Source organism: Cyanistes caeruleus, chromosome 27 (genome assembly GCF_971803275.1).
Source record: "Cyanistes caeruleus chromosome 27, bCyaCae1.hap1.1, whole genome shotgun sequence".
Lineage (NCBI taxonomy): Eukaryota > Metazoa > Chordata > Aves > Passeriformes > Paridae > Cyanistes > Cyanistes caeruleus.
This window is the reverse complement of record NC_141727.1, coordinates 1,361,041-1,385,733: the sequence shown is the minus strand read 5'-3', so window position 1 is coordinate 1,385,733 and position 24,693 is coordinate 1,361,041. Positions and strand designations below refer to the sequence as shown.

At 64.1% G+C, this 24,693-nt stretch overlaps 2 protein-coding genes across 6 annotated transcripts; both read right to left on the bottom strand.

The window, feature by feature from the left end:
• Positions 1 to 485: 485 nt before the first annotated feature.
• Positions 486 to 8,639, bottom strand: KIF18B (kinesin family member 18B). 5 transcript variants are annotated; one of them, XM_086864774.1, is made up of 11 exons: positions 7,232 to 8,639; positions 6,883 to 7,092; positions 6,012 to 6,389; positions 4,881 to 5,035; positions 4,324 to 4,428; positions 3,943 to 4,053; positions 3,151 to 3,348; positions 2,883 to 3,059; positions 2,423 to 2,541; positions 2,009 to 2,178; positions 486 to 1,275 (listed from the first exon to the last, which is right to left on the bottom strand). In XM_086864774.1, exons 3-11 carry the CDS (start codon positions 6,334 to 6,336, stop codon positions 521 to 523), a joined length of 2,115 nt encoding a protein of 704 aa, XP_086720900.1. In that variant the 5' UTR covers positions 6,337 to 6,389; positions 6,883 to 7,092; positions 7,232 to 8,639; the 3' UTR covers positions 486 to 520. The 5 variants fall into 5 exon arrangements, with proteins under 5 accessions (XP_086720900.1, XP_086720898.1, XP_086720896.1 ...); XM_086864772.1 differs by having other exon boundaries at positions 6,861 to 7,092; positions 7,232 to 7,374; XM_086864770.1 differs by having other exon boundaries at positions 6,861 to 8,410.
• Positions 8,640 to 11,827: 3,188 nt separating this feature from the next.
• Positions 11,828 to 17,446, bottom strand: C1QL1 (complement C1q like 1). Its single transcript, XM_086864788.1, has 2 exons — positions 16,748 to 17,446; positions 11,828 to 12,113 (listed from the first exon to the last, which is right to left on the bottom strand). Exons 1-2 carry the CDS (start codon positions 17,306 to 17,308, stop codon positions 11,934 to 11,936), a joined length of 741 nt encoding a protein of 246 aa, XP_086720914.1. The 5' UTR covers positions 17,309 to 17,446; the 3' UTR covers positions 11,828 to 11,933.
• Positions 17,447 to 24,693: the final 7,247 nt, after the last annotated feature.

Sequence of the window (24,693 nt, the reverse complement as noted above, 5' to 3'; positions counted from 1 at the left end):
GCTTGTGCCATTGCTTCCTCCTGGGAGGAGAGCAGGCCAGCCAGTGGAGCCTGATGTTCCTCGGCTCACAGGGCAAACCCCATCAGCGCCGTGGGGAAACCTCCCACACCCCACACAGTTCCTTGATCCCCTCTCTGAAGTACCTGCACACAAACAGTCACAGCATGGGGAGCAAACAAGAACTCGAAATGTGAATGTGCAGTGGCAGGGCCGTGATCCCACTGCAATGACAGAGACACAGTGGGACAGCTCACCTGACTGGGATGTTGGCATGGATGGCCATGGCCGTGTGTCCCCCACACCCCTCACCTGCACTCTGGGACACTCAGCAGAGGGGCCAGGCCTCCCACAGCACAGGGTGCAGAGGCACCCACAGGCCCTGGGATGATGGAGAAAGGGGATGGAGCCCAGGCCCAGAGCAAGAGCCTTCTCTGGGCTCTCCACACGACGAGGCAGGAGAGAACAGCCACATGTTTGCCCTTGGATTTGGAGTGGAACAATTTATTAAAAACACAATAACTTATTCTCTAAACCCACCCATAACCTGCAAACACACAAACAGGACTGAGCCAGCAGAGGGGACAGGAACAGGGGCACGCAGCTGCCTCCAGAACCGTGGCCAGGAGGGCACGGGGGGGCAGGAGGGCAATGAGGGGCAGGAGGACACCGAGGGGCAGGAGGGCACGGGGGGGCAGGAGGGCAATGAGGGGCAGGAGGACACCGAGGGGCAGGAGGGCACGGGGGGGCAGGAGGGCATTGCGGGGCAGGAGCGGATGCTCGCGGGGCTGCAGGAGGAACGGGGGCGAGAGGAACTGGAGGCGTTTGGAGTTTGAACGCTGGGAGAGGTGCTGGGGGGTGGATGCGGGAGGGCTGCCCGGAGCTCTGGCTGCTCCTGCTCAGCGCCTGGGGGAAGCAGCTCTGGAGCCGGGCCGGGGAGGGAGCTGGGGCTCCGTGCAGCCGCTGCTGCCGGGGTGCCAGGGCTTGGGGTGCCCGGCGGGGACGGCTGGAGGCTGACACAACGCGGCCCCGGGGACACAGGAGGGCTCTGCGCTGCCTGGGGAGTCCCTGCTGCCTTCCCAGGACTCTGCTGGCGCTTCCTCCGTGTTCGGGAGGAACTGCGGGAATTTTCTGATTGGGAATCTCTGCTCGACTCGAGCATCCTCTTAACCGGCCCGGGAGACATCGACCTGGAACTGGAGCACGGAGAGAGCTCCTGGAAGCATTCCGGGTCGGGGCTGGGCACAGCGGGATCTGGCATGGTGACAGGGGCCTCGGCTAAAAGAGCAGAGAAGAAACAGAGTCACCTCCCTGTCTGCAGCTCGGGAGCACCCCAAGCCCTGGAGCAGCCCTGTGCCCCCCAGCTCAGTGCAGACCTGCCCGCCCAGCCCCGCAGCAGCCCTGCTCCATCAAAGCGCATCCAGCTCCGAGGAAAAGAGCCGGCACAGGCGCCGGGCTGGTCCCACGGGCGGTGCCCCGGGCAATGCCTGCGCTGTCCCCCGCAAACGGGGTCTGCAGAACCCGCCCCGCTCCCAGGATCGCGCCGTGGCACGGAGGAAGAGGAGGAAGAGGAGGAAGAGGAGGAAGAGGAGGAAGAGGAGGAAGAGGAGGAAGAGGAGGAAGAGGAGGAAGAGGAGGAAGAGGAGAAAGAGCTCAGAGCCGGCTGCCGGCTGAGGCTCCATCCCGGCTGAAGGACCAGGGAGGAGTGACGGAGACGGGAGAAGCGCGGCTCAGATCTGCTGCTCTGGGCTCCTGGGGCACGGAGATCCCTCTCGTGGGAGCTGTCTCGCACACACGAGCTGAGCTCCCCCGGAGCCCAGAGCTACTCCCGGCTCCTGCTTGAGGTGCTGCCGAGCTCGGATCGCTCTGCACGACCCGCTTGGTGGCACCTGGGGACACCCCCGTTCCTCTGCCCCGTGCCCACCGCGGCCGGGAGCTGTGTCCCAGCTCCAGCACCCATCCAGACACAGAAGAGGGGCCAAGCCCCACTGTCCCCACCCCAAATCCTCACCGGCACAGCTCAGCTGCATTCCCGGGGCTGGGGCAGCCTCGCTGGGCTCTGTGGGGCTACAGGGAGGAGAAGCTTCCTCCAGCCCTAAGGCCTCCACCGACCCTATGGACTCCTCCAGGGCCAGGACCTCCACTTCGTTTGTCTTCACACTCATTTCATCAGGGCAGAGGCTGTGAGTAGAGTTTTGGGGTAAGAGAGTCAAACTTGGAAGCTGGGACATTCCCAAGCTGTAAATCCCTTCCTGGAGAGCCTGAGCTGCCAGGTGTGTGTGCAGCTGTGGGTGACAAGGGACCCGGGACAGGCCAGCATCTCCAAGCACAGCCCTGGTCCCACATCCATCCGGACCATGGACAACCCAGTCTGCCCAGACCGAGAAGAGGCAGCAGGACATGAGGAGGACACGAGGACACTCACTTCTGTTCCTGGTGCCCAGACAGCTCCTGCAGCAGGGGACTTGGTGTACTGGCCTGGGACTGCAGATCGAGCAGGGAGTCTGTTCTGGAGCTGCAGAGAGACATCCCGGAGCACTGCAGCTGCAGGGAGTGGGACGAGGAGGTGGTTAAAACACAATGGGGCAGCACGGACCCATCTCTGGGGGTGGAGCAGGGCCGTTCCTCGGCCTCCTCCAGGCTCCAGGGCCCCCGGCTGGCTGCAGGGGACACGATCCGTGCTCAGAGACCTGCTGCCGTGGGCAAAAGCCCTGCGGGTCTGGGCTGAGCAGCAGAGCAGGCTCACGCTGCTGAAGCTCCATCGGCAGCTCCTGCCCGCAGCGGCACCCCCGGGCCGGGAGATTCCCACGGGGTACGGGAGGCAGCAGTGCACCCCGGCGGGCACGCTCCCGCCCCAGCCCCGGCAGGGCTCTCCCGGTGCTCACCGGCAGCAGGATGTGCCTGGCCCGGCTGGCGAAGCGGAGCGTGTTGCAGGTGTCGGGGCCGGCGGGCGCCGCGGGGCTCACGGCTGCGATCACGGTGCAGCGGCAGCTGCTGCCCAGAGAGTCCTTCAGCAGGCGAGTCAGTTTGCTGTCCCGGAACGGAACGTGGTTCTGTCTGCCCTGTCCCGAGACACAGAGGCTGCGCTCAGCCCTGGGGACACCCTCCCGGACCCGTCCCGGAGAGCCAGAGCCCGGCCGGGAGCGGCCTCACCTTGGCTCCGGTCAGAGCGCGGACAACGCTTTTGAGGGCCAGCAGCGAGCGGCTGATGCTGGTGGCCTCCCGCAGCCCCTGTCCCCGGCTCGGTGTGTCCCACGCTCGCCCCGAGCCCGCCAGGTCGATGAAGCTCAGCTTGGCCACGAGCGAGTCCCCGGCCAGGCCACCACCGGTGTCCCACTGCTTCACCTGGATCTGCAAGGACAGAAAGGGCCGAGGCTGCGGCTCCTCACAGGTGCTCTGGGAGACAGAACTCTGTGTTTTCAGGGGAAGAGCCAGTGAATCCTGTGGGGAGATGAGGAAGGAGGAGGAGAGGAACCTGGCACATTGGGAAGACAAGCCAAACACCTGGTGATGACACAAGGAGCAGAGCCAGAGGAGGGATCTGGCAGGAAAGGACAGCTGTGGGAACAATCAGCATCTCCCATACTCGATGATAGAGAGGGATAAGGCTGGTCAGGTCTTCAGAGGGACGAGAAAAGCATCCAGACACCTGGGCTGCTCCCCTGCAAGCAGCAAGGGGCGAGGCAGCAGGCTCAGGCTGAAGTGACAGCCAGAGGCTCCGTCTGCCCAGGCAGCCGTGACAGCCCTGCGAATTCGGGCAGGGGCCTGGCTGGCATGGAAATCCAGTGGCAGCTTTGCACCGAGGAAGCAGAGAGCACATGGACAGAGCCCCTGGGGAGCAAAATTGCCAGCTCAGTGCTGAGGGGGACAGCCCTGGGATGTTGTTGCTGGCAGTTTCCCGTTTCCAGCAGCAATGGGAGCGATCCCAGAGGCAGCAGCCCTCACCTGGAAGATGGCGTGGGAGCGGGAGGAGGTGGCGTTGGCCTTGGTGTGACGCTGTGCCCGGTTTTTACTGCCCTTGGCCAACATGTCCAGGAGCTGCTCTGCTGACGTGGGCTGGGGGAGAAGGCGCAGGGGCCGGATCAGCACCTGGACACGGCAGCCGGACGCGCCGAGGCCGAGCAGCCCCGGGCAGTGGGGCCCAGGCACCCGGCAGCTCTGCGGGCCCGTGGCAGCTGGAGGCCACGTCTGCTGCCAGCCAGGAGCCAGGAGGCACTGCCACCTCCACACCCCCTGTCCCCAGGACTGCCAGCCGCTCTCAGCACCGCTGCAGATGAGTCAGTCCCAGCCCTTGTGCCTTTCTTGTGCCCTTTCTTCCACTCCTACCTTGTGGAAGGAGAGACCATGTGCCACAGCTCCTTTCCCGGGCTGCTCCCAGACGTTCAGTGGGCTCCCGGGCTCCAGCATGTCGTAGACACACTCTTTGTACACCTGGAGCAGGAATTCGAGGTTAGGCTGAGGTTTGATTCTCTGGGATGGAGCTGGGAGAAGAGCTGGATACCCCTGCAGGGTCTGGCAAAACTGGGGGTTCCCCCTGACCCCATGTCTGGGACCTCATTCCACCCGGAGCAGCTGATGGGGCTTAGAAAGCAGGGACAGCTCCCAGAGCTTTGCTGGGAAGTTCCCTCAACCCTGCTCCTCTCCAGCCCTTCCAGCCAGGAAGTTCTCACTTCTCTGTGAGCACGGCAAGGGAGAGCCCCCTGCTCCAGCTGGCAGAAACCAGCAGCACCAGCTCACTCCACCGGGTGGGTGACCCTGCTTCCAGTCAGGCACAGCAGGGGACACTGTGTGTACTCTGAGTGTGGCACTACAGGCTCTGGATCAACCCCAAATCTTCCCTGGGGACACTGAGACAGGGGGGAACACGCTGGGTGACAGCAAACCTGTTGGTAGGAGACAAGGACCTCCCAGCTCTTGTCCTTCATGGCCTCGAGCCTCTTGTACAGCTCCACCGTGGCCAGGTGCACGATGCCAGGGCTGCTCTTGGAGCCCACCATGGTGTGGGTTTTCCCGACTCCTGAAGCACCGTAGGCAAACACTGGAAGGAGAAGGGGTGGGTGGTGAAATGATCTATCACTGCTCACCTGGTGCAGCAGGAGGCTGGGTCCTGGCTGGAGAGCAGAGCAGAGCAGGGCAGAGCAGAGCAGAGGAACTTCCCACATAGGAAGTAAAACTCGTAACTTTCCCCACTGCTCCAAAGGGAAACATTCCCCCCGGTTTCAGCCTCTCTAATGCAGCAGGGACAGAACGAGTCTCCAGATGAGGGCTGCTCCCATGCTCAGGTCACCTCTAACCCTCTCCCCATGAGGCATTTCTGCTTCCCCTCTTTTACCCCCATCTTCCAGCACCTCCTTTGAAGCCCCCACACGATCTGGGGCCCCAGCCTTCCTCCCGAGGGCAGCACTCAGTGCTGGAGCTTGGAGACAGGGGCAGCCCTTCAGTGGCTCTCAGAACCACCAGAGCTGGAACAGCATCCCCTGGTCCGAGCACCTGGTTCAGGTGAGCCTGGAGAGTGCTGGGCTCCCCCAGGGTTGTGCCCGTGACACCCAACAGCTGCCGGCTGGCTCGGGGGCTGCAGCAGCAGCCAGGGGCTGTGGGAGCTGTCCTGGAGCTGTCAGACCCCGTTCCACGGAGCCATTCAGCCTGGGAGGGAATGGCAAAGAGCCAAGGCTCTTTCCCCATGCATCCACCACATTTCTTCTCATCCTTCCTGGCCCAAGACAGACAAGAGCAAGTGATCCTTGTCGCTGAAAATGCCTGGACAGCTCCTGCCCATCCTCACCTCTACCCCAATGCCCGTACCCATCCTCTCCACCCCGACTCCCAGAGTGCCAAGCACTGCTGGAACCGACAAGCTTCAGGCTGTGGGATTTTGGGTTGCTGTTGTGTCATCCCATTCTCAAAGATGCGTGGGGGCTTCCGAATTAAATTCAGGGCTCTGCTGAGCCCACCCAGCCTGGGAGCGGATGGGGCAGGGGCTCCTGCAAGGATCAGAGCTTTGTGCCAGGGCTTACCGGAGCAGTTGTAGCCAGCGAGGAGGGCGTCCAGCAGAGGGAGCGTGGTGTGCTGGAACACCTCCTCCTGCGTGGCCCCCTCGGTAAAAACGTGGTCGAGCACAAATTTGAGGTTCCTGCGGCGGCGGGCGGGGCTGCGGGCGGGCGGGGCGGCTCCGCCGGGCTCCTCCAGGCTGAGCAGCACCTCGTGCTGGTTCAGGACGTGCAGGACTCGGGGTGCAGCTCCCTCCCGGTGGCTGGGGGGCCTCACACGCAGCACCACGGTCATGGAGCTCTCCTGGGGCAGGGGGCTCTGCCCCCCAACGGGCTCCTGGGGCTGCGGCATGGGGCTGCTGGGGGCCACGGCTCCCGATCCGGGGATCTGGGTACTGATGCGGTCTGGGGGGGAATAGGTTCGGCTGGAGGGTGCAGTGGGGGAGGGAGATGCCCAGGCTGGGCGAGGTCTCAGAGCCGCCCCCATTCCCCGGGGTCTGCACCCACCCCCCCGTGCCATTGGCGCTCAGTGCCCCTTCGGAGTCCCCCATGAGCCTGAACCCCAATTCAGGCTCCCACAGCCTCACCCAAAACCCCGGCCCCCCTCGGTGTCTCCTTGGATCCCAACGGCCCTACAAACCCCTCCACGCTCCTACTGCTCCCCTGGACCCGCACAGCCTCCCCAAAGACCCTAAATCCCTTTGAGACACAGTCCCCTCCCACAGCCTCCCCAAGGGTCCCAACATCCCCCTTCCAGCCCACTCAGCCTCTCTCAGGACCCTCTCACTCCTTTGGTCCGCCCAGAGCCCCCTCCCGCAGCCCTCCCTTCCCTCCCCGTGTCCCCATCCCACCGCAGCCCGGCACAGCAGAACGGACCCATGGGGACGGCAGTACCCACGCGTGGGGTGGCGGTGCCGGCTCCGTGCAGGGACGGACAGGGAAGGGGCTTCGCGATCGCCTGGCTCCGCAGCGAGCAGAGCGCGGCTGAGCGGAGCCGGGAGCGGCGGCCGCGGGACGCCCGGGCCGTTGTCACCCGCGCTCGGGACCCGCCGGTGCCCGGCAGCCCCGGAACGTTGTCACTCGTGTCGCTGGAGGCCATGGAACTGTGCTGGCAACAACGGAGCCCCCGAGGATTCATTATCGTGGAACCACACGGTCACTGACGGGTTTGGCTTGGACGGGACCCTAAAAGGTGATCCCGTCCCAGCTCCCCAGAGGGGAGGGGCAGCTTCTCCTCTTCCACCCACCTCTGGCCACTCTTTTGCTGCAGTTCAGGATGCGTTTGGCGTTTGGTGCTGCCAGTGCTCGCTGTTGGATCAGGTACAGCTTTTCCTCCACTGGAACCCCCAAGTTCTTCCCTGCAGGGCAGCTCTGAGCTCTTCTCCCACTCTGTGCTGGTGCCTGGGACTGTCCCTGCACAGCTGCAGCCCCTTGCCCGTGGTTTTATTGAACTTCATCGTGTTCTCTTGGTCCCACTTCTCCAGCTTGTCCAGGTCCCCCTGGATGTCACCTGCCCTGCAGTTTTGTGTCACCTTTGTGAACATGCTGAGGGTGGGCTCGAGCTGCTGTGTGTGTCAGTGAGGAAGGGATTGCAGAGCCCTGGTGCCCCCAGGGACACCCCTGGTGACCGGCCCCCCCCAGGACGTGGGAGCCCACAGCCCAGCCAGTTCCTCACCCAGCCAGCAGCCCAGCCCTCACAGCCGTGTCCCTCCATTGCAGGGACGAGGATGTCCTGTGGGACCAGGCATGGTGTGCTGGATTTCTAAAGGTGATGAAGGTAGCTCCAGCCTGTGGGTGCAGCTGTGGATTAGGGGGTCTGGGGATGTTGCTCTGTTGCAGTTTGGGGTGTGAAATGAGGGTCACTCATGTTGAGGACCACATTTAGTGCACAGAGCTTGGGGGGAAGCTGCCCTGGGAGCTGCAGTATGAGCTCTGTGAGGAAAATGGCCAGAGCCCCCAGCAAGGGGCCAGGACCTGGCACTGACCCAAAGGGCCTGGGGGTCCTGCAGCACCGGGCAGGTAACTGGACCTTGGACACAGCAGGAGATGATGGCTCAGCAGGAGGGCCCCACTCTCAGGTGCACAGACTGGGAGGTGGTGGAAGCCTGGGAGATCCTCTGTTGAGGTCCCTTCCCAGAAGTTCCATCTCAAGCTGTTACTGAGCTGCTCCACCACGATAAAATTCCTTAAAGGAACCAGAGCCTGGGACTGCACTCTGGGAGCCCTGGGGCTGAGCTGGAGAGGAAGCCAGGAACAACTGTGGGATGGGGTGGGGGGAGCCAACAGGGCCCCTCAAGGCACTGCTGATGGCCTTGGCCCTACCAGTGCCAGTCTGGGGTGGGACTGCAGCTGCCAGGGCAGCTCCAGGAGGGATGACAGGGAACTTTCCTGAACAGTTTCTAACCCAGCTGGGACGTCAGGACACCTTCCTTCTCCAAACATCCAACTGCCAGCACCAGGTGAATGACACAGTATGTCAATAGATAGGGAACAATCAACCCTTTTTTGTGATTTTATATTGATAATCCTTTTTGGCCTATGGCAACTCTGTTGTTTGGTTTGTTCTGTTTGGTGCCTGCAATAATGTTGTGTGTCAGGGCATTGTGTTAAATCCCTTGAAACTTTTCCCTTTGAGTATATTAGCAGGAATTCCCCATTAAAATCACGGGAGGAATTCCTGGTGAGGAATCTCTGGAGCTGCTGTGAAGGGGCTTCAGTCCCAGCCTGGAGGGGCAGGAATGTGACTGCCAGAGGGGCTTTGGGATGGATTGCCAGAAATTTCCTGAACAATTGCTGACCCACATGTGACCCCAGCCCACCTTCCTTCTCCAAACACCCAGCTGCTGATACTGGATGAGTTCACCTGGGATCCTTGCAGCAGGGAGGAAACAAAGGGAGAGTGTTAAAATTTCCTGAGCAGATTCCACATAGGTTCTAAGATTGGGTTTGGGTCTCTCCATTGTGCAGCATTTTGTGCAGTTACTGCAGTGGATGGAGGCTGGGGCAGGGCTGTGCCTGCACCTGCTGCGGGTCTGGGGGAGCAGGATCTGAGCCAGGCTCGGCAGCGACAGAGCGAGCCCAGAGCCCTTTAAAGAACGCAGTGGGAAACTGTTTACAATTCTAGGCTGTATCGTGTGCTGGACACTGTTTAGTGGGCGGTGGTTCCTTTCTGAGGCACTTCCATGGCAGGATCTCTCTCCTGTGCAGCTGCCAGGCTGCCCGTGGTGTCGGGCCGGGCACAAACCCCGTGAAGGAGCTGCTCCCTCGGGAGTGCTGCTGGTGCTCACGGAGCCTCCTCGGGACGGGGAGCCAGGGCGATCCGCAGCGAAACCGCTCCTGGAACTATTTATGCCATAGTGCTAACACCGTCCCCTTTGGGCCCGCTCAGCCCCTCAAGACCTGACGCCCTGTTAAGCCACGGCCTCCTCACTGTACCTGCACCTCCTTTGGGGTCCCAAAGTCCCTCACACAGGGCGCTGCACCCACTTCGTTCGGCCCCGGCCCCGGCCCCGGCCCCGGCCCCGGCCCCGGCCCCGGCCCCGGCCCCGGCCCCGGCCCCGGCCCCGGCCCCGCTCCCTCAGCCTCAGGCAGGTTCCCGCCGCTGCGCCGCCTTTAAATTGCCCGCGAGGCCCCGCCCCGCTCTCTAATTGGCCCCGCGTCGTCCTCCAGCTCCCATTGGCTGCGTCCCGCGCGGTGCCTCATGGGGGTTGTAGTCCCGAGCCCGCGCGATGCCCCATGGCCGCTGCAGGCTCCCCGCCGCCCGCGCCCCCTGCCGGCGGCTCCCGGGGCAGCAGCAGCAGCTCAGAGCCCCGGCGGGCGGAGGGGCTTGGAAGGTCCCGGGGGGTTCCGGAGGGTCCGGGAGGGTCCCCGAGGGGGCTTCGGCCGCACCGTTCTCAGGGACCTTCTGCTCAGGGCTGCGATCCAGCCCGGCCCCGCCACCGCCTCCAACTGGGATCGGTTCTGGGGAACAGCGCCGGGACCCGCCGAGGCCGGGGACACACACACACAGCTGGGGGAGGGAGCACACCTGGAACACACAACACTCACCTGGAACACACACACACACTCACCTGGAACACACACACTCACCTGGAACACACACACACACCTGGAACACACACACACACTCACCTGGAACACACAACACTCACCTGGAACACACACACTCACCTGGAACACACACACACACTCACCTGGAACACACAACAGTCACCTGGAACACACACACACTCTCACCTGGAACACACAACACTCACCTGGAACACACACACACACTCACCTGGAACACACACAACACTCACCTGGAACACACACACACACTCACCTGGAACACACAACAGTCACCTGGAACACACAACACTCACCTGGGGACACACACACACACTCACCTGGAACACACAACACTCTCACCTGGAACACACACACACACACACCTGGAACACACACACACACTCACCTGGAACACACACACTCACCTGGAACACACACACACACCTGGAACACACACACACACTCACCTGGAACACACACAACACTCACCTGGAACACACACACTCACCTGGAACACACACACACACTCACCTGGAACACACACAACACTCACCTGGAACACACAACACTCACCTGGAACACACACACTCACCTGGAACACACACACTCACTCACCTGGAACACACAACACTCACCTGGAACACACACACTCACCTGGAACACACACACACACTCACCTGGAACACACACACACACACCTGGAACACACAACACTCACCTGGAACACACACACTCACCTGGAACACACACACACACTCACCTGGAACACACACACACACTCACCTGGAACACACAACACTCACCTGGGGACACACCCCCCTCCCGACACACACACACACACACACACACACACTCACCTGGAACACTGGAACACACACAACACTCACCTGGGGACACACCCCCCCCCCCTCGACACACACACACACACACACACACACCTGGGGACATGAACACATTCTTGGGAACACACACACCCCTGGGACACACACATACAGCCAGGAGGACACCCAGCCCCGTCCTGTCCCCAAGGCCACTCCGTGACCGCAGTGCTCCCATCCTCTGATCCCATCACAGCCACTCCGGAGGTGGCCGCTGTCACCTGCCCGTGCCGAGGCAGCGGGGATGGGCGCGTGTGCCCGAGGGTCCCAGTGGCTCTGTGTGGCCTGACCGTGTCCCCTCACAGTGGCAATGCTCTGTTCCTCGAGGGACACCCCCTCATGGGGCCACCTGGGCTCTGGGGACAGGGCCATGGTAATGGTGGCAGCCCAAGCGGCCCCACTGAAGGGGGTGAAGGGACAGGGAGCCTCTCGTGGCTGGGCTGGTTTGACAAACCAAGCGGGGTCGGGATGGGGGGTGGTGGTGGCAGAAAGATCCCGTCCCCAGCGTGGGGGACACTGGGGACACACACAGCAGACGGGGAGAGATCACAGCTCTGCTTTACCATGTTGTCACCCCGGCGGGGGGGGCAGGACGGCGGCTCCCCCCGGCCCAGCACAGCCCCCCGGCACAGCCGGACCCCCCCGAGACCCCCGGCATCGCCCGCGGGGGGCAGAGAGAAGGGGCGGGACAAGGGGGGCACAGCCAGGGATGGGGGTGCCGTGGGGCAGCGCGGGGGGCACCCGCAGCTTTTCGCCACCCCCAAACCTCTGCAGCCCCAAGCCCTCAATTGGCAGCCTTGGTGTGAGCTGCCGGGAAAAGGGGGGTTCTGGGCACCGAAGGCAGCCGGGAGCGCGGGGAGCAGCGGGGGAATCCGTGGGCTGGACCGTGGCGGGGGGTTCCGTGGGGCTGGGCAAGAGCGGGGGGAGCCGGGGGGCAGCAGGAGCCAAACCACGGCACGGGAATGCCGTGGGGCCGGGGGTCACTGCGGGGGCTGCCGGGGGCGGTGCCGCGGTTCCGGGCTCAGTCCGAGTAGATGATGAAGCCGGAGAAGGTGCTGTACTTGTTGTTGTTGCCGCCGTGGGCTTTGCCCCCGTCCAGCTTGATGAACACCTCGTCCCCCGCGTCCAGGTGCAGGATGACGCTGTTGCTGGCGTAGTCGTAGTTCTGATCGGCGTCCTGAGCGATGGCGCTGGCCCGGACCTGCCCAGGGGACACCGCGGGAGCGGCTCAGGGCACACCTCGGCCCGCGGATCCCACGGGACACACACACACACACACCACACCACATCACATCACATCATATCATATCACATCATATCACATCCACCCGCCCCGGGGCCCCGGAACCCGCACCGTGCGTGAGCGGGTCCCGGGTGGAGCCTCTCCCTGGCCCGGCGGGCACAGACACGGAACCACGGCACGGACACGTCTGGCTCTGGACTCAGGTGCAGGAACCCAGACAGGATTCTGATACAGGACCGCAGCTCTGACACGGAACCCCAAATCCATGTTTGGATACAGGAGCGTGGGTCAGACACGGACTACGGCTCTCACACAGGACCCTGACTCCGGATTCGGGTGCAGGAGCCCAGCTCGAACACAGGAGCCCAGCTCCAGATTCCCGTGTGGGACCATGTCTCAGACACAGGACCCCAGCTCGGATGTGGGACCACAGCTCCATCACGGGACCCCAGATCCAGGTTTGGGTGCAGGACCCCAGCTCGGACACAGGACCCCGTCTCTGGGTTTGGATACAGAACCATGCCTGGGACACAGGACCCATCTCCCAGCCCAGCCCCAAACCAAAGCTCTGACCCAGCGCAGCCCGCAGCCCTTCCCAGGAGCTGCACAGAGACCGTGAGTGTGTGGTGAGAGCAGAACCCCCCGTCACACGGACCCGCACCCACTGCGGGGCGGGATGCTCCCCCATAAAGGTTTCCTGCAGATGAGGAAACCTCGCCTCAGGTGCTGGCAGAGCCAGAGGATCCGTCACCGCCTGCAGAAGCGGTTCCGTGGCTGGAGCCCGCTGCCGCTGCAGAATTCTTTGGGTAATCAAATCTCCGCTGGCGCCTCGCGGGGAGATCGCGACGCTGGGTGACAGTGACAAGGCGGCTGGTGAAATCCCAAGTGAAATGCAGAAGCTCTGCGCCGGGAGAAGGTGCCGCTAATTACAACCGAAGAGAATCGGCTCTTAATTGGCTCGCGCGGGGCGGCTGCGGTGTCCCGGAGCGGGGACAGAAGGACGGCTGTCCCCCTGCAGTCCTGTCCTTTGCCCCCGGGACCCCAGGGGACCGCTCCTCCCCAGCCGCACCCCCCGAGCCCACCGGCAGCCTGCGATGCTGGGCTCAGACGCTGTTAACTCTGGAACCCAGGGACGGCCAGGCTGCCGGTCCCGTAGGATTTGCTCGTGCCCACGCAGCCGTGTCCCTCATGCCACCAGCAACGCTCACCCTGCTAAAAGTCACCCTTTGTCTGCCCTGCCACCGCGAGGGTCCCCATTCCCGGCGGGGACCCTGAATCCCAGGCAGTCCCCAATGTCCAGGGGACGCTGCCTCTCCTGGGGTTTTGCTGAGGAAGAGGAGTGAGGAAAGAAGCCGTGAGGAAGGCAAACCGGGAAAAGCCATTTGGTGCCGGGCTCCCACCATCGTCCCCCCCGCCACAGCTGGAGCTGCCCGGTGCCATCCGTCTTCCCTCGTTAGGGATCCGCCTCGTCACCGCTCCCGCCAGCCCTCGCTAACCAGGGAAGATAAATGGCAGCGCCGGGCCGGGCTGAGCCGCTCCCGGCACCGCAGAGGCACAGGAGGGGGGGCTGCCACCACGGCCCCCCGCCATGCCATCACCCCCTTGTTCTATGCCTCAGTTTCCCCATGGCACAGCCGGGAGGTGGGAGCCGTGGCCCCAGCCTGGACTCGGCTGCAGCCGCTGTCCCTGACCCCAGTGACAATGCTGGGGATGTCTCCGGTGCTGGGGACACTCAGGAGCGGTCCCCAAGGTGGCTGCACCCAGGAGCTTTCCGGAGGACAGGGGACAGTGGGGTGCTGCCATGTGCAGTGACACTTGGGGCCTCGGGGACACCAAGGACCCCACGGCGTGGCAGCAGCTGCTTCTCCAGACCCCCAGAGGCCGTGGCAGGCGCTCCTCAGGATCCTCGGGCACAGCTCTGGGTGCCCTCGCAGCACCCCCGAGCACAGCTGAGCTTGCCCCCGCTCAGACCCCCCTGGGCACAGCCGCCGGTGCCCCCCCGACCCCCGGACAGAGCAGTGGGTGCTCCCCGGACCTCCCAGCAGGTCCTTTTGTACCCTTGGGGACTGTCCCCAGCAGTCCCCTGGGGCTGTGACCCTCCCTGAGCTGTGGATGGCCGTCCTGCAGCCTGGGGACCGCAAAACCACCCGGTACCAGCCATGTTTACCAATCAATCAATCAATCAATCAATCAATCAATCCATTCCTCCGTCCGTCTACCTCCCCCCTCCCGCTGCCCTCACCTCAGCTATGGGCTAATACAAATAATAATTAATGCTAATTAACCACCAGCAGCAGCTCCCCTGGCTCTCATTAACTCCAGCCCTGACCCAACGGTGATGGGCGGCCCCCAAAGCGGCAGCACCCAGGGGATTTTTTGGGGGGTCAGAGGGGGCCCCCCAAGTTCTGACTCGCTCTGAGGATGCCAGGATTGACCTTTATCTACTGGCATCGCACATCATGCCAGGGATGGGGGATTTTTGGCAGGAACCCCCTAAATAACCCCATTTTTTAATTATTTGGGGCATTGTGGGAGAGGGAAATCTTCTTTAAAGATATCGATGCGGCGATGCCTTGTTAGTAATTAACAAGCAGTTAATTAAGTTGCATCGCCCGCCCGAGTGTGGCTCCTCTTGACAAGGGGCTCCACAGTTTCTGGAAAATCATCCAGGAATGTCGATGCCCCGCAGAGCTGGGGGGGTAAAGAGGTCTGGGGTGATCCCCAAAAATATTTTGGGGGAGGCGAAAGGGTCGAGGTGAGTTTTTGGGGTGCTTAGTCCGGAGTTCCACGGATGCTGCTTGAAAGAAAGGGCCAGAAGTGCTAAGCGGCGCTGGAACCCCCCAAAATTTAGGGCTGGAGGGCGGTGGAGGACAAAAGCAATGGAAATGAAAGGAAATTGGAACTGTTTGGATAGAGAAAAGCTGCGGAGCGGCTCCCGCCGTGCTGCCGCTCGGAAGGAAGGGCTCGGAGCCGAGGGGTGAAGCGGCGTGGCCGTGACAAGGCTCGCACTCCCTGCCTCACAGCCCGGCTGTTTCTGGGCTGATAACTCAGTTTGGGGTTAATTCGGGGTCCTGCATCCTCAGGACAAGGATGCGCCGCGGGTTGTGATGCCGGAGGAAAGGATGGGAAGCGGGAGCAGAGGGGATGGAGCCCGCGGGAATGCGGTGCCATGCGGGGGAACTGAGCTCGGGTGACAGCCCGGGGGTCACAGCCACATCTGGTCCCTCGAGTCGTGACAGGGAGGGGGACATGGCGTGGAAAAGGGACACCCGAAAAGCGTGTGGATGGTGAGGCTGAGTCCTGGCGTTGGGGGTTCCAGCGGGATGGGGTCGGGAGGATGCGGGAGCGGGGAGGGGGAAGGATGGAGCCACCCTCGGGCTGTGTGTCCCCCGCGGTGTCCCCACGCAGCCCGTGTCTCCTGACCCAGCAGCAGAGCCGGCTCCGGGCTGGGGGTGCAGCCCCCCAAAAGCGGGGCGGGCACTGCCCCCCTCGAGGCCACCGCGGCCGCTGTCCCCGCGGGGGGGGAGCCCTGGACCCCCAGGGACCTCAGCGGGGACAATGGCATGGCCGGGGGGACCCCGGGGGCGCTGTGGGGGTGCCCCAAAACACCACAAGGAACATCTCCGTGGCCAAGGAAAGAGCTGAGGGAGCCCCTGGGGACACGTCAGGGGCTGATGGCGATTGTCCCCAGCACTGGGGGAGGGACAGGGCACGCGGGGCAGCGTCTGGCAGTCGGAGGAGGATGGGACACTCCAGGGGTGCACCCGGAGCCCTGCACTGCTCTGGGGAAGGACAGGGCACCCCATGGGGCGCTCCTTCAGCGCGGGGAGCACCCTGGGGACGAATCCCGAGCCTGTCATTGCCACTGGAGGAAGGAGCATCCTGGGGGAGCATCTCCAGCACTGAGAGAAGGATGGGGCACAGTGAGGAGGCAGCTCCAGAGATGGGAGCAGGACAGAGCCCCCCCTTGGTGCACCCAGAGTCCATCACGTCACTGCGAGGAGAGCAGGGCACCCTGGGGTTACAACTCTGCTCCCAGGAGAGGGATGTGGCACCCTGGAAATGCACCCAAATCCCGTCATTGTCACCGAGAGAGGGACGGAGCATCCTGGGGGTACAGGAAAAGGATAGGGCATTCTGGGGGAGCACACAGAGCCCATCTTCACCACTGGGAGAAGGACAAAGCACCCCAGAGGTGCATGTCAGTGTCTGGGAGAAGGATATAGCACGCCAGGGATGGACCCAGAGCTCATCACTGCCACTGGGAAAAGGACGTGACACCCTGGGGATGGACCCAGAGCCCATCACTGCCACTGGGAGAAGGATGCGACACCCTGGGAATGCATCTCTGGGGCTGGGAAAAGGACATGGCCCCTGGGGAAGCACCCGCAGTCCATCATCAGCACAAAGAGGTTGTGGCAACCTGGAGGTGCATTCCTGGGGCCAGGAGGAGGATGGAACACCCAGAGGACACATCGCTGGGGCCAGGAAAGGACGGGGCACCCCGTGGAAGCGCCCGTAGCCCTTCTCCCGTGCTTGGGGACAGCAGAGCTCCCGCTCCCGCAGGGGGGGCCGGGACGGGCAGCCCTTACCTGCCCGTTCTTGCAGAGGTCGGCCCACATGCTGGTGCCGTCGCCGCCGCGCATCAGGACGTGGTAGGTGAAGAAGTAGGTGCCGGGGATGGCGCAGGTGAACTTGCCCGAGGCGGCGTCGTAGCTGTTGCCCAGGTTGGTGACCACGTCGTCGAACTTGAGGACCTCGTAGCCCTCGTGGGGGTTCTTGAGGCCGGCGTAGAAGGCGACCCGCGGCACCGTGCTGTAGGTGGCCGCGCTCACTGCGCCCGTAGCCCCCGGTCCCGGTAATCCCGGGGGTCCCGGTCTTCCGGCTTCACCCCGCGCCCCCACCGGCCCCGGCGGTCCCGGTTCTCCGGGCGGTCCAGGCGGTCCCGGTTTCCCCGGTCTCCCCGGTTTGCCTTGAGGACCTTGCACCAGGGTGGAGGGCGGCGGGAGGGGGCCGCGTTCGGCCGGTTGCGGTGGGGCGGCGGGGCCGTAGGGCTCGCAGACCATCCGGCAGGTGCCCAGCATCTCGTACCGGCCGTCGGTACCGGCGGAGCTCACCAGCACCGGGATGAGCACCACCAGCACCAACACCATCACCACCCCCGCCGCGGCCGCCAGCAAAGTTTTCCGGCCCAGGCTGAGCCGCCGCCCGGCCGGGGCGCGCTGGCGCCCGGGGGAGGGAATGGTGCCGGCGGGGGGGAGCAGGGCGGCGGCGGCGGCGGCGGCGGGGGGGCTCGGGCTGGCGGCGGCGGCGGCTCCGCTGCGCTCCGCTGGCTCCGGTGCGCCCCGCGCCGCACGGGCCACGCCCACCCCGCCGGGCCACGCCCACCCAGCGAGAGGACACGCCCCCTGACCACGCCCACCCGCCAGGACACGCCCCCGCCTCTGTTAACCGCGCCCACGAGAACGCCCCCGCCCCCCCCACCCGCGACCCCCTCCCTCCGAGGGAGGGAAACTGAGGCACGGAGGTGGGACCGGCTGCCCCACTGACCCCCTCAAGAGCGCAGGATCCCTCGGTGGCCCCGGCCCCGCGTGGTCTCCCGAGCCACGCCCTGTCCCCACGCCGGACCCCGAGCTCTCCGAGCGTCCCCGTGGAGCTGGGGACACCCCTGGGACCCGTCACCTGTGTCCTCACAGAAGAACACCCGCGGGGGATGGTCCCCAGGGCCCGCCGCTACCCCCTGCCTCAATTTCCCGTCCCACGAGGGACCACGCTTTGGGACAGCCCGGGTGACACCCACGTGGCCAAGCATCCATCGCCGTCAACCGTGGGTCCGTGGGTCGGGATGTCACCGCTGGCGGGCACAGTGACAGCGGGACACCCGCAGGTGCCACCGCGGGCACGGCCGGGCTGCCGAAAGAGCCGTCCCGGGGGCCGAGCACCCGCGGGCTCATGACACGGGGACACGCGGCTGCGCCCGCTCCGTCGCCTGCCATCTCCATCAGCCTCGGCGGGGACAGCAGGACGCGATGGCAAGTGACAGGCGCCGCCAGCGCCGGGGGTGAGCGAAGGACGCGGGGACGGGGGAGGGGGACACGGACACACGGGCGTAGAGCGGCCTGGGGCTGCTCCCAGCGCCACTCACCTCAGCGGTTCGCTGGCCCCGGGTGACAACACCGAGGTGGCATCTGTGAGGTTCATAGGGTCATCATCCCCCCTGTCCCCAAAAAAGACCCTGGGGGTGCATCCCCTATCCCTGTGCAATAGCCCCAAACCCCAGGGGACACACGGGGGACAAGCCCCACCCCCGCCTCAAAAGAGAGGGGACCAAGGGGACGTTTGACAGTCATCGATCGCCCCCACATGTCCCCCGGCTCCCGCAGAGGCTTTAATCAGCGAGCAGAAATCAATTAGCTGCCTTTAAGGAGGCAATTATTCCTGGGGGCTTTACAAGGCTGGGAAGGGGGAGAGTATTTTGGGGTGGGGGTGCTGCCAGCTCCGTATCCCCCCCTCAAAGTTGTCACCATTATGTCACCAGCTGTCTCCCTGGTTCTTTTCGCCATCATTTTTGTCGCCCCCCCCTCCACACCCCCCTATTCCTCGTTATCTTTCTGTTTTAACAAGCGCCTAAAAATACGCCTGACGAGGTCACGGGCTGCGTGAGTCACCAGCAGCTCAGGGATGGCGTGGCCCGGGTGGGCAGGGGGCTTTGCGTGGGGACAGGGTGGCCATGGAGGGGACACAGAGGGAGGACAGGCTCACGCTGGTTGCTTGACTCACCTAGAGGGTCAGGGGACATCCCTGGTCCTGGCTACTGCATCCTTGTGGCAGGGACACAGCCCCAGGTCACCCTGTCGCCACAGGACATCGCGTCCCTTTGGCATAGCCACCACCCCAGGCCACTGCATCACTCTGGGCCACTCTGTCCCCATGGCAAGGCCACCACCCTTGGCCACCACCAGGACAGCCTCAGCACTGCTGTGGGACAGCAGCACTGTATGGATGGGCACAGTACCCCAGGTGACACCGGCTGGAGCCCCCGAGGTGCTCCCTGTCCCTGTCCCCAAGCCCTGCACAGGGAGGGGGAGCAGTGCAGCCCCTCAAAGCAGCTCCATCCACCTGGGCACAGGGAAGGGATGGACAAAGCTCCAAAGGGCCACGTTTGGGAGTGCAGGAGTCGGGAAAGGGACAAAGGTGGGAGGTGGCAGCAGCAGCGGCTGCCGTGGTGATGGCAGCAGCGATGGCAGCAGCGATGGCAGCAGCGATGGCAGTGACAGCAGTGACTCCGGTGGTAGTTGTGGTGGCCACAATGGTGGCAGTGGCTGTTGCAGTGGTGGCTGTAGCGGTGACAGCAGTGGATGTCACAGCTGCAGTGGTGGCTGCAGTGATGGTGATGGCAGTAGCAGCTGTGGTGGCAGCAGTGGTTGCAGTGGCTGTGGTGGCAGCAGTTGTTGCGGTGGTGGTTGCGGTGGTTGCAATTGCTGCAGTTGTTGCAGTGGTGGCTGCAGTTGTTGCAGTGGTTGCAGTTGTTGCGGTTGTTGCAGTGACAGCAGTGGCTGCAGCTGTTGTGGCGGTGGCTGCAGTTGTTGCGGTTGTTGCAGTTGTGGTGGTGGTGGTTGCAGTGGTTGCAGTTGTTGCAGTGACAGCGGTGGCTGCATCTGTTGTGGCGGTGGCTGCAGTTGTTGCAGTTGTGGTGGTGGTTGCGGTGGTTGCGGTGGTTGCAGTTGTGGTGGTGGTGGTTGCAGTGGTTGTGGTTGTTGCAGTTGTGGTTGCAGTGGTTGCAGTGGTTGTAGTGGTTGCGGTTGTTGCAGGGACAGCGGTGGCTGCAGCTGTTGTGGCGGTGGTTGCAGTGGTTGCAGTGGTTGCAGTTATTGCAGTTGTGGTTGCAGTGGTTGCGGTTGTTGCGGTTGTTGCGGTTGTTGCAGTTGTGGTTGCAGTGGTTGCAGTTGTGGTGGTGGTGGTTGCAGTTGTTGCGGTTGTTGCAGTTGTTGCAGTTGTTGCGGCTGTTGCAGGGACAGCGGTGGCTGCAGCTGTTGTGGCGGTGGCTGCAGTTGTGGTGGTGGTGGTTGCAGTGGTTGCGGTTGTTGCAGTTGTTGCAGTTGTTGTTGCAGTGGTTGCAGTGGTTGCAGTTGTTGCAGTGACAGCGGTGGCTGCAGCTGTTGTGGCGTGGTTGCAGTTGTTGCGGTTGTTGCAGTTGTTGTGGTGGTGGTTGCAGTGGTTGCAGTTGTTGCGGTTGTTGCAGTGACAGCGGTGGCTGCAGCTGTTGTGGCAGTGGTTGCAGTGGTTGCAGTGGTTGCGGTTGTTGCAGTTGTGGTTGCAGTGGTTGCAGTTGTGGTGGTGGTGGTTGCAGTGGTTGTGGTTGTTGCAGTTGTTGCAGTTGTTGTTGCAGTGGTTGCAGTGTTTGCGGTTGTTGCAGGGACAGCGGTGGCTGCAGCTGTTGTGGCGGTGGCTGCTGCGGTGGCTGCTGCGGTGGCTGCAGCTCCGCTCGCCGCCCGCCGCTCCTCTGCAAAGGTTAAGCAAACAGCAGCTCCCGCAGAATCGATGCCGGCCGAGCCCTCGGCTGTTTGCTTTGGCAGCGCGGAGCGGGGGCGGCAGGGCCGTGTCGGGGACGCCGCCAGCGGGGAGGGGACAATCCATGCTCCAGGGGCGCAGCTTCGGCCGGGGGTGGCTGGGTCTCCCCACCTCCCGCTCGCTGTGGAACTCATGGAGGAGGATTTGGGGAGGGGTGAGGGTGGCCGAGTCAGGGCAGGGGGCTCGTGGGGCCGGCACCGTGCCGTGCCTCAGTTTCCCCTCCTGGCATTGCGGCAGATACTGCCCATAGTACCGGGCTTGGCCAGGGGGACAGGGACACTGTGCCCCCCTGCACCTGCCACCCGGCCCTGCAGCCGTGGCTCAGCCCCGGAGTGGCTCAGCTGAAATTAAGACAGAGCTGGACACAACCAATGAGCCCAATGTCAGCCCAGGAGGACGGGCCTGGGGACGGAGTGGCCGCTTGCAGGCTGCCCCGGTGACAGTGCCCCAAATTCCAACCGTGTCCGCAGGACGGGCTCTGGAAGGGGCCATGGGAAGGGGACATTCGGCTGTGGGCAGGGAGGGGGAGCTGTGGGGTGGCCTTGAAGGACAGCTGGATGGCTGGGAGGTGAGCTGGGTGGTTGGTGGCCCGCTGGCTCGCTGGCAGTGAGCGGATGGCAGTGGCTGGCTGGCTGGGGAGGGGGGGCTGGCTGCTGAGTTGGTTGCCTGGCTGGCCAGTTGGCTAGATGGCTGGTTGGCAGCAGTCAGGCTGTCTGTCCAGCTGTCTGTCCGCTTGTCTGGCCAGCTTTGCGGCTGGCTGGTGGTCCCAGGGGCTGCCTAGCTGGCCACGGCTGCCCTGGCCCCGGGACCAGCAACGTGCCAGCGTGTCCCAGCCCAACAGCTGGCACTGTCCCTTGCCCAGCGGGGGGAGCCCGGCCGCAGGCAGGGGGAGGCCGAGGTGTGGGTGGCACATCCGCCGTCCCTGTCCCCGTCACGCTGCCGCTCATTACGGACACGGCGGGGCCCGTCACCCTCCCAGCGAGCGGCAATTAAGGGCTGACAACACCGGCAGCTAATTAGCGCCAGCGGTGAGTGCTGGGAGGTGACGGCCGCGTGGCTGGAGGAGAGGGCTCGGGGACGTGTCCCCCCAGGGGGACATGGGGTGGGAGTGGCCGGGATTTGGGCTGCGGGAGCGGCTGGGCTGTGGCGGGGGTGCCCCACGGCCGGTGGGGTGTGACACGGAGGGGGCGCGATGTGACAAGCGGGTGGCAGCGATGCCGTGTGCAGGGGGTGGCACTGCGGAGTGTCCCGCACGGGGACGGTGTGCGGCACCCCGGGCTGCGCAGTGACGGTGACAGTGGGTGACACCCCGCGGGCCACGCAGTGACAGTGACGCTGGGTGATACACTGTGGGCCGGCAGTGACGGTGACAGTGGGTGACACCCCGCGGGCCACGCAGTGACATACCATTGTGTGACAGAGCCAGCACCAGGCACTGACGGTGACTCTGTGTGACAATCCACGGGAGCTGCAGTGACGCTGCGTGGCACCCGGCGGCCCCACAGTGACAGTGACACCCTGTGCACTGCGCGGTGACAGTGACACCATGTGACACTCCAGGGAGCAACAGTGAAGCTGTGCAACACCGCAGGGCTGCGCAGCAGCTCCGTGTGACACGAGTGGGGCTGTGCAGCCACGGTGACACTGTGTGACACCCCAGGGAGGTGTGCAGTGACACTGACACTGTGCCACACCCGGGGGGCCATGCAGTGGCAGTGACACCTGTGACAACAGACGCCATGCAGTGACACTGGTGACACCAGTGCCGTGTAGTGACACCACGCTCGCCCCCTCCCGCCTGTTCCCCTTTGTGGGTATTGAGGTGCCCACCCAGTTCCCACCTGGGGACATCACCCTGTCCCTGCAGCCTCGTGGGGGGACATCTGTCCCCACCCCCTGCCCCAGCGGGGGTCCCGTGGTGGGTGCACGAAGGAAGGGGGGCTCTAGGACCGGGGTACAGCAGGGAAGGGGTGCTCTGGGGAAGGGGTTACCCCAGGGAGGGAGTGCGCTGTGGAGGGGGGACACTACAGACGGGATGCTCCAGGGATGGAGCTCCAAGAAAGGGAGGTTTCAGGAATGGGGTGCCCCAGGAAGGGGATGCTCTGAGGAAGGGGTGCCCCAGGGAGGGGGTGCTCCAGGTAGGGCTGCTCCGGTTCATAAGGGGGTGCAGGAGCAGGGGGTGCAGCAGGAGGAGTGTCCGTCTGTCACGAGCCCCTGCCAGCCGCAGCACAATCGATCCGGCCGCCAATTTGCACAGTCAAATATTTGGCTTCTGCTCGAGCCGCCCCGGTGGGCGCAGGTGACGGTGATCGATGGTGGCATGTGCGGAGAGCTGGGGCGGCCCCAGCGCGCTGGGCCGGGGCTGGGGCCCTGGTGCAGCACCCACGATCCTCCATCAGCACCCACGGGCCTTGGGAGCCCATGTGGAGCCCATGTGGAGCCCATGTGGAGCCCGCTCGTGTGTGCTCACCTGTGCCACGAGCGCAGGGGCTCAGCCAGGGTGTCCTCCCGGCCCCCCGATCACCGATGGCACCCAGCCCAGGGTGCCGATGTCACCGGCAGGGGATGGCTGAGGCTCGGCCACACGGCCACAGGTGTCCCCGAGGGGGTTGGGCAGGAGTGGGACTGGCGGTGCTGAGGCGATCGTGGGGCAGCTCCCACGGATGGGCACCACACAGCTCTCATGGATGGGCACCACACAGCTCCCATGGACACAGCTCCCATGGATGGGCACCACACAGCTCCCATGGACACAGCTCTCATGGATGGGCACCACACAGCTCCCATGGATGGGCACCACACAGCTCCCATGGATGGGCACCACACAGCTCCCATGGACACAGCTCCCATGGACACAGCTCCCATGGATGGGCACCACACAGCTCCCATGGACACAGCTCCCATGGACACAGCTCCCATGGATGGGCACCACACAGCTCCCATGGACACAGGTCCCATGGATGGGCACCACACAGCTCCCATGGACACAGCTCCCATGGATGGGCACCACACAGCTCCCATGGACACAGCTCCCATGGATGGGCACCACACAGCTCCCATGGACACAGCTCCCATGGATGGGCACCACACAGCTCCCATGGACACAGCTCCCATGGATGGGCACCACACAGCTCCCATGGACACAGCTCCCATGGATGGGCACCACACAGCTCCCATGGACACAGCTCCCATGGATGGGCACCACACAGCTCCCATGGACACAGCTCCCATGGACACAGCTCCCATGGACACAGCTCCCATGGACACAGCTCCCACGGATGGGCACCACACAGCTCCCATGGACACAGCTCCCATGGACACAGCTCCAGAGCCCTTTCCCCGTGGGTGCCAAGGCCTGGACCCGCAGCCCAGGCAGGGGGCTCAGCCCAGGGCCCTGCAGCAGGCTCCCCTGGCCATGGCAGTGAGCCCAGTGTCTCACCGTGCCCCCAGATCCGCTCTCTCTAAACTCGTTAGCGGCGGGTGAACGTCAGCCGGGCGGGAGCGAAGCGCCAAATGCGATTACGGCCCCGTCTGCTCCGTCCTTCCACCCCCGGCCCCATTTATCGCGGAGGCGGGCGGGAGGGAGGCGGAACTGGCGCTTATCTCGGCCGAGAAATCCCGCTCTGGCTCTGATTTATGGCTGCCTGCGAGGGACTCCAGCGGCGCTGCACAATTATGGAGCATTTAGAGCACGGAGAGGTCAAGCACGGCTCCCCCAGCACGGCTGGAAGGGTCGGGGTAGCCAGGTGGGTGCTCCAGCCCAGGGATGCTCCCTGGGGCTGCACAGGGACCACCAGGTCTCTCCAGGTGGGTGAGACATGGGACCTGTGGGTGCACACTGGGGCTCAGGGGAGGACGGGGATGGAAGAATGCCTGGCTCCAAAAAGGGGCTGTGCTGGCTGGGGACACCCTGGGAAGGTCCTGGGCCTAAAGGCTGGCACAGGGGACGGGCAGGAGGGTGGGAGCA

Coding starts and splice junctions, on each gene's coding strand:
- KIF18B (XM_086864770.1), bottom strand. CDS start 7,122: ATGAATCCTCGGGGGCTCCGTTGTTGCCAGCACAGTTCCATGGCCTCC. Junction 5,036..6,011: donor CGCTGGCTACAACTGCTCCG/GTAAGCCCTGGC, acceptor TTCTCCTTCCAG/TGTTTGCCTACGGTGCTTCA. Junction 3,349..3,942: donor GCTCCCACGCCATCTTCCAG/GTGAGGGCTGCT, acceptor CTGTCCTTGCAG/ATCCAGGTGAAGCAGTGGGA.
- C1QL1 (XM_086864788.1), bottom strand. CDS start 17,308: ATGGTGTTGGTGCTGGTGGTGCTCATCCCGGTGCTGGTGAGCTCCGCC. Junction 12,114..16,747: donor ACCTCTGCAAGAACGGGCAG/GTAAGGGCTGCC, acceptor TCCCCTGGGCAG/GTCCGGGCCAGCGCCATCGC.